This window comes from Phyllostomus hastatus, unplaced genomic scaffold, assembly GCF_019186645.2.
Source record: "Phyllostomus hastatus isolate PE091 unplaced genomic scaffold, TTU_PhHast_1.1 phas_contig_98, whole genome shotgun sequence".
Taxonomy (NCBI): Eukaryota; Metazoa; Chordata; class Mammalia; order Chiroptera; family Phyllostomidae; genus Phyllostomus; species Phyllostomus hastatus.
In genome coordinates this window covers 6,957,173-6,964,784 of record NW_025333999.1, presented here as the reverse complement: position 1 = coordinate 6,964,784, position 7,612 = coordinate 6,957,173, and the positions used below count along the sequence as shown (strand labels likewise).

The 7,612-nt window shown below is 56.5% G+C and overlaps 1 protein-coding gene across 1 annotated transcript in view; it reads right to left on the bottom strand.

Moving 5' to 3' along the window:
• Positions 1–248: 248 nt before the first annotated feature.
• Positions 249–7,612, bottom strand: part of SLC25A42 (solute carrier family 25 member 42) — a 30,789-nt gene continuing 23,425 nt past the window's right edge. The window contains exons 3-8 of the mRNA XM_045853370.1: positions 7,035–7,140; positions 5,660–5,685; positions 4,895–5,061; positions 4,271–4,387; positions 3,584–3,735; positions 249–2,348 (exon numbers count right to left, since the gene is read on the bottom strand). Of these exons, the coding sequence (XP_045709326.1) occupies positions 2,041–2,348; positions 3,584–3,735; positions 4,271–4,387; positions 4,895–5,061; positions 5,660–5,685; positions 7,035–7,140 (876 nt within the window). The 3' untranslated portion in view covers positions 249–2,040. The remainder of the gene's footprint in view (positions 2,349–3,583; positions 3,736–4,270; positions 4,388–4,894; positions 5,062–5,659; positions 5,686–7,034; positions 7,141–7,612) is intronic.

Here is a 7,612-nt window from a genome sequence, read left to right as displayed (position 1 = left end):
GGTCTCTGGAAGGACACGTGATGAACCGATAGCAGGGACGACCTTGCAGGCGGGCCTGGGAGACCCACTTACTCGGTAAAGGCTTTCATGCAGTTTTCGTGTTCCGGAAAACTGTAGTAGAATTAACAATTCAAACAATTGCATTTTTAAAAAGTTTTATTCACGACTTTATTCAAAAATCTGTCAAAATAAATTCAACCCTGTTTTTGGTGCCTGGTGGAGCCTAAGAAAAGAGACATGGGCAGGAGGAAAAGTCATTTTAATTTTTATTAAATATACTCTCTTGGCACAAATCTTTAAAATATATAAACATTATTTATAAACAAAGTGTCTTCATGGCATCAAAATAACTCCAGACCGGGACAGGCAGCCGGTGGGGAGGGGTATGACCATGGAGGGTGCCAGCCAGGCCCTGTGTGGGGGCTGGGGGAGTGGTGGTGGCGCTAGTGAGGCCCAGGGGCTGGGAGCCACCTTGGGGAGGCACATGGGAGACAGCAGGACCTGGAGGGCCGTCCTACTGCTGCCCACCCTGCAGCTCAAAGGAGGGTGCCGCCTAACCAGCCACCTGGTCTCACTTGCCTGGGGTGGACCCCCAGTTCCTGATGCTCTCTCTGGCCCAGGGCCCTTGGGCCTCCATCCTGTCTCCCTGTGAAGTGTGCCCCTGCCTCTCCTGAGCACTGGGCAAGACTGGGAGTGGTGAGACACCCAACAGGACAGGATCACAGGCTGCTTGGGCCCCTGGGGACAAGAGTCTGGGAATGATACTAGGGCTGGCCAGCGAACACATGCAAGAAAAGGCACCTCACAGGTCCAAGGCAAGAACAGACATGGAACAGAACGAAGAAGTCACAGTCACGACTGGAAATGCACGTGAGGCAAGCACACAGACCATTTCTCACATTGTGGGCTGGGCCAGCCTTGTCCTGACACCAGACTGGGCTGGTTAGGCACAGGGTCGGCCAAATTTTAAAACCAAAGTCAAGAATCTCCAAACATCATTAGGAAATGGGTGTTTCTGAGTCCCTGTGACACAGAGGGGGCCCAGGAACTTCTCTGCAAGACCAGATACTTGGGGGTGTCCTATGGTACCTCGAATCTCCTGAGCTTCCTACCACAGGCCACACACTGACATGGGCTTTCATTTGGGGAGGATTGCAGCTGCCAGCCACCACCATTCATTCCATTCATGGAAATCAGACAGCCCCGTAGTCCTTAAATTTCCCCATAACCAGGCCAAGCACCCGCTCAAGTGGGGAGCCAAGGATGTACCAGATGCTACAGGTCCCCCCAGACGCCCACGGGTGCTTATGGGCTGAGGGTCAGGGCCCGAGGCTCTGCCTCTGTGAGTGCAACTGTGGGGCATCCTACAGAGGGGAGGACTGGCCCCAGGGCCCACCACGGTGTGGAGTGAGGATCAGGGTAACACTCAGAGAAGGCTCCAAAGCAGAAGGCTGTGGGAAGTGGGGAGTCATGTCACCGGGGAAATAAAGGCAAGACAGTGGTGGGGAGGGGCAGGGCAGGCAACAGGCTGCATTTGTAGCCCACGCTGAGTAGGAGACTGGTCCCATCATGGACAGGCAAGGCAGACTCTCCCACATTCTCCAGCTCCTCTGCTCTGAGCACGGACGGGGCCAATGGGCAGGAGTCTGGCTTTGGGCCCAGGGGGCACAGGCTCACAAGAACCAGGAGCATGTCCAAGAGCACAGAATGCCAGGAGGCGGCACTGGTCACTCTGGTATCAGGGTGTTGGGGAGGCAACTCTGGGAGGCAGGGCCAGCCCCACAGGAGGAGGGAAGAGGAAAGGGGGGTGCTCACTTGTTCCAATACTGCACTTCAAGGGCCCCTGGCTTTCCTTGAGGACCCATGGGCGCTGATCCCAGGCCCCCTGGCCCACCTGCTTGTTCCACAAGGCGCTCCCATGTGGCTCTGGGTCAGAGCCAAGGGTTCCCTCACTCCCCAGTCTCCCAAACATTAGGGGTCAGCAGTCCTCTGTGTGCTGGAGCTTGGCTCCCTGACTCAAGAGCCGCCAAGTGTGAGTCCCTAGCTCTGCAGGCGCCGCAGCAGGATCTGCATGAGGTCAAAGGTGGTGAAGCTGATGCCCACGGCGATGGGGCCCTTGAGCCAGTTCATGCTCAGGCCCTTGTAGAGGCCACGCACCAAACCCTCCTCCTGCACGATGGCACGCAGAGTGCAGGCGATGGAGGTGCGCGGGTGGCCTGTGACGCCGGCTGTCTGCATGCGCCTCCGCACCACGTCCAGCGGATACGAGGCTGACTGCCCTATGATGCCTGCGCAGGCCCCGAAGATCATGCGCTCGAAGGGGTAGGGCTGCCGGTGGCCACTGTATTCTGTGGGGAGGGCCAGGGGGGTGCTGTGAGGGTGCCGCGGGACCGTATCCCACACCCACAGGCACACCCGGCACCAACACACACTGCTACTGTGTTCCCCCTGCACCTTCCCACTTGGCTGCTTCCTTACCTTCTGGTCATTTTGTTTTTTAAGTTGAAAAATATCAGTTGTTTTTTTTAAGACAGAAAAGCACAATGAATCATATAACCAAGTCCAAAGCCCCAGAACGAGCTCCCAACGAATCACTCTAGTTCCCCGATAGTGAAGACATCGTCCACCACCCTGCCGCTCCCGCCCTCCCCAGCACTCCCCGCGCAGGCCCCTGAGAACAAACCCAGGATGCTGAACACCCAGCACCGCCTCCTGGGCCCAAAGGCTCAGAGGATGTGAAACCTACCAACGGGATTTATCCAAACATGTGTTGTAAATTTATAACTAGGAATTAATATCAGAGAGACCCCATCGTTCACTCGCCACTTTGGAAAACCATTAAGCGCCCTGACGGTACCACCTGAGGTGAACATGGGGACAGGGCCCCAGGGCAAGAGCAGCGCCCAAAAGAATAAAACCAAAAATGGGGTCTTACACTCCCCACAAGGAGACACTTCTGCATGTCCACCGATAACAGAAAATCTGCCAACGGCCTAAATGCCCCTCCTTTACCTTGGAGTGCGGGGGGGAGGCCGACCCAGGGCTAAAGGGGGAGCCACAGGCCAGCGGACCTCCCACAGGATGGACTCAGTACCAGCAGAGGCAGAGCTGCACTACCCAGAGGTGTGGGAGGTGGCTCAGCTCTTTACTTTTTACAACCAGGAAACAAGAGGAGGCCTTGCTCCTGCCACGCAGAAGCGCCCAAGTATTGGTAACCACAGAGAGGAAGCAGGTGGGATGGGGGCAGTGGTTACAGTGCTCTCTCTAGTTTTCAAATCCCTCCGAATTATCAAAACACAAGAGGGCACTCCCATTGCACCTTGGTCCCCACAGGCTTTGTGCAGGTGTCTGTGCTTGCACAGGGGGCCGCCAACGCTCTGGACAGCACACTGGACTTTGCAAGGCTGCTCTTAAAACTCAGCATTAAAGGTCATGAGTCTGGGTTGCTCGGGTATGGTGTGACGTCATGTGTCTTCTCTTGATTTGGACCCTGAGCTGGTGTCCAGGTCCACATGACCCATGCCTCACCCTGTGTCTGGTGTGCGGGTCCATGTGACCCATGGTGCTGCCTGCCCCTCCTCACCTCTGTGCAGGCTCTTGAGTGTCTCATATGTGAAGAAGCTCAGCCCAGCATAGGGGATGACCCCCAGCACGGTGGGCGTGAAGCCATGGTAGAGGGTCTTCAGCCCCTCTTCCCGGGAGATGCGGATGAAGACTTGAAAGATGTTGCTGTACCTGCCAGGAGAGAGGGACGGTGGGTAGGCGGCAGACTCTGCCCAGGGAGCAGCTGCCAGCCTCAGTCACGAATTCTCTGCTCCTCCTTCTCGGGCGGCATGGGTGGGCAGGGTATGGGCACTGGTGAGTTCCTTCTTCGAGGAACATAACTGCCTCGGGAAAACTTTGGCATTAGAGGGGAAATGGGTGCCCAGGGCCATACTCTGCCATCACCACTGGGATCATCTGAGTGTTCAGCTCTCGCCTATTGTTTCTGTGTGTTTTTAACCCATCTATGACCAATTCAAAATGAAGACTCTAGTTTGATGGAAGCAGAACAGACACCCTGGCTTAGAGAACTTCTTGGACCAGCTACAGAACAGCATGCCTGGTACAGCAGGGTCCACATGGCAGGGGTTGACAATACAGCTTCCTTTGCAGGCTAGACACTGAGGCCCAGACCCAAACCTGGGGGCCTGACAGATGGATTCAACCTGCGGGCCCCACTGGCCACAGAGCCCCTAGTGCTGGTGAAGGTCACCATGGTAGGACTCACATTTCCTTTGGGGTCACGGCCATGCGGGCTCGGACCAGATCCAGGGGGTAAGTAATTGAAGCAGCTGTGGTTCCAGCGAGTGCCCCTGCGAGGAGGCGAGGCCAAGGGGGCAGGGCTCTGAAAGAGGGAAAGGGGTTAGGAGAGATGGTGAGACCTCAAGGCCCGAAGAAGGGAGGCCCAGCCCAAGGCCCACAGGTCTCAGTGTGGTAGAACCAAGGACAGGTGGGTTGGCTTCCTGGTAGCTGAGCTAGTGGGGCCTCTCGGACAATTTAATCAGTGAATGATAGGGACTTTCCCTTGCAGCCCTCCTGGGTTCAGACATGGTGAGCATGTGAAAAGAAGACAGGTGAGCAGGCCCTGACTAGTGTGGCTCAGTTGGTTGGTCACTATCCTGCAAAATGAAAGGTTGCCAGTTCGATGCCTAGTCAGGGCACGTGCCTAGGCTGTGGGCCAGGTCCCCAGTCAGGACACAAGAGGTAACCAATTGATGTTTCTCTCCCTCTCCTCTCTTTCTCCCTCCCTTCCCCTTTCTCTAAGAATAAATAAATAAATAAAGTAAAAAGACAGGAGAGCAGGGTGACAGGAGAGAGTTGAGAGAGTTGGGGGGTGGGTATACGTGCTCACTCTCCATGGAAGCCATAGTAGCGGCCCAGGACTCGCTTGTACTCTTCATGTGCGCTGAACTGGATGGCAGCGTAGGGCACCACGCGCACCATGGTGGCCGAGTTCCCACGCCACAGGCTGAGGAAGCCCTCGTGGAGGTAGGTGAAATAGAGCAGCCGGAGGGCCTCCTGGAGCGGGGGGGGGCGCAAGGTCAACGCCTCCACCTGCCTCTTTCCCACTCTGCCTGCCCTTTCCCCTCCCCACTCCGTGAACACCTGGCCTTATTTTGTCCAGCTTGTGTCTGGGAGCCCCACCTCACCCCCCACCTTCTCTGCCCATGCCCAGGCCCCCGGTTCTGGGAACTGTAAAGTAACCAGATTTGCAAAACAGGCTCAGAGTCCCACACAAAGGGTGTCTAGTTGATGTCTGTCTGGTAGCCTAGCTTTGAAAAATATTCTTTTCTTTATTAAGTAACACTTGCTCTGTGTTCAAATATAAATCAAACATGAAAACATTGGTTTAAAACGTCAAGTCCCCTCACCACCGCCCCAAGGGTAGGTGCTCTCCTGTCGGTTCCCAGGGTGGGCTTCATCCAGGCGGAGCTCGGAGTGCCAGGGCTGAGGGGGAGGCCTCGGTAGCCCAGGCTCCTGGGAACCAGCCTGGGGAGGACCAAAGGGGAAAAGCCTCTCCCAACTTCCCAACCCCGAGCCGCCACAGACACCTGCCAGCCCAGCAGGGCAGCTGCTGCCAGCCCCAGAGAGAAGAGTTGGTGACCTAGTGGCTCACCTTGGCAGAAAATCTTTTTGAAGACACTGGAAAAAATACAAAGGCACACACACACAACACAGACCATTAGATGCGAAGGATGCGACTCCCCCCGCCCCCGCCCCAAGTCTGGGTAATCCCATTGTAGGAAATTGGTCTGAGCTGGGCAGTGACCACAGCCCCCTGAGAATGCCCGCCCCACCAAAGAGCTGAGTGAACAGTGTCCTGAGCGGGGTCACTCCCCTCCCAGGAACCTCCTTGCCCTCTGTGCCTGGCCCCTCTGCTTGCCCACTCGGCCCCAGGAAGGGGGATGAGCCACCATCTCCTACCCTCCCAAGCTGCCTGGCTGCACTGTCACCAAGGGCCGGAGCTACGGTGGCCGCAAGGATCCAGAGACACAGGCCATGAGGGTGTTGGTCTTGCAGCCTCCCCCTCCTCACTTCCTGAGCCTCTGCTGTGTTCCCGGGACACCTCTGCACTTGCGTGTGCGCAGACGTGTGTGCACCTGTACTGCCTTTAGAGTTACACGCAGCTCCCCGCAGGGTGCTACACTTCAAGTTTGCCAGGTAAAGATGCACCCAACATGGGGGAACGAACATGGAACGAACACAGGGGGGCGCAGCCTCATGCTTGCCCTTCCCACAGCCCTTGAGTTGATGTTACTGTCCTCGTTGTATAGAAGGAAACTGAGGCACAGAGAGCTAGGGGCCAGCTCAAGGAACAGGGGAGGTCTTCTCTTCCCAAAGAGCTGAGAGAGGGGCCCAGGTGGTGACCATGCTCATGCCCGGCATGGAGCAGGGACTGGCCACCATCTGCAGGATGGAAAGGCCTCATTTTCAGGGCACCCTGGGCCTGCTTAACCCCAAGGACAGAGAGAGATGGTTTCTTCAACTGTGTTCCCCAAAAACACATATTCATATCTTTACTTCCAGTACCCACAACTGGCCTTAGGCAGAAACGGGGCCTTTGCAGATATCATTAAATTAAACTGAGGTTGTACTGGAGTGGGGTCAGCCCTCATCTAACGGGTGTCCTTGGAAGACGAGGAGAGGACCCGGGCATAGAGGGGAAGGCAGAGACTGGGGTGACACAGCCACAGCCAGGGATGCCTGGGGCCTCCAAAGCTGGACAAGGCAGGAAAGCTCTCGTCCTGACCTCCAGGGGGATCCAACCCTGCCAGCACCTTGAGTTCAGACTGCCGGCCTCTGGAAGTGTGAGAATAAACTCCTGGTAGGAGGTGCCTGGTGTGATGGCCACCCCAGGATGCCAACAGGGTTTCTAAGTGGATTTAGGAAGCACTTTAAAAACCAACTTGCAGTACAGTTTGGGGGTGCTGTGGAGGAGGAGGGTGACCGCCTGGCTGTATCTCTATCACAGATGGACAGACAGCATTTACCTTGAAAGATGATTTTGGTTCGGTCCAAGGGAGCTACTGCCGTTTTGGCAAGAGCGCCAGCCAGGGCCCCGGACAAGAGGGAGCTGAGCACTTGCCTGTGATCACTCTGCAAGAAACACACACACACGGTCTGTTGTGAGAGAGGGAGGGAGGGAGGATCTGTTCCACAGAGTCAGCACTGGGAGGCTCCCTTGCCTCGCCTCTCCACCACCCCCTACCCTGGTCCAGAGCTGACAAGTGTCCAGCAGCTTGAGTATCATGGCCCTACTGGGCCCCACACAATCTGTGGCCCTTGGACACCGTGAAAGCCTCCCAGATGACAGGGACCACCCACGTGAGAAGCAATACCCCGCCTGGGCCATCCAGTGAGGTCCTGCGTTCCCAGGGGCAGCCCACAATGAGAATAACTCCAAACACAAGAGTCACCCCTGACCCGGTCCACTTACAAACCTTGGTCCTGCCCACCCGGGTGTGCTGGACCCTTGCATCGCAGTGTTTCGGGACAAAGTCTCGAGGACCCTTGTGGTGGTGGGGGGACTGGCAGGGGTATTGGGCAAGAGGATGCCGCCTGTGTCAGG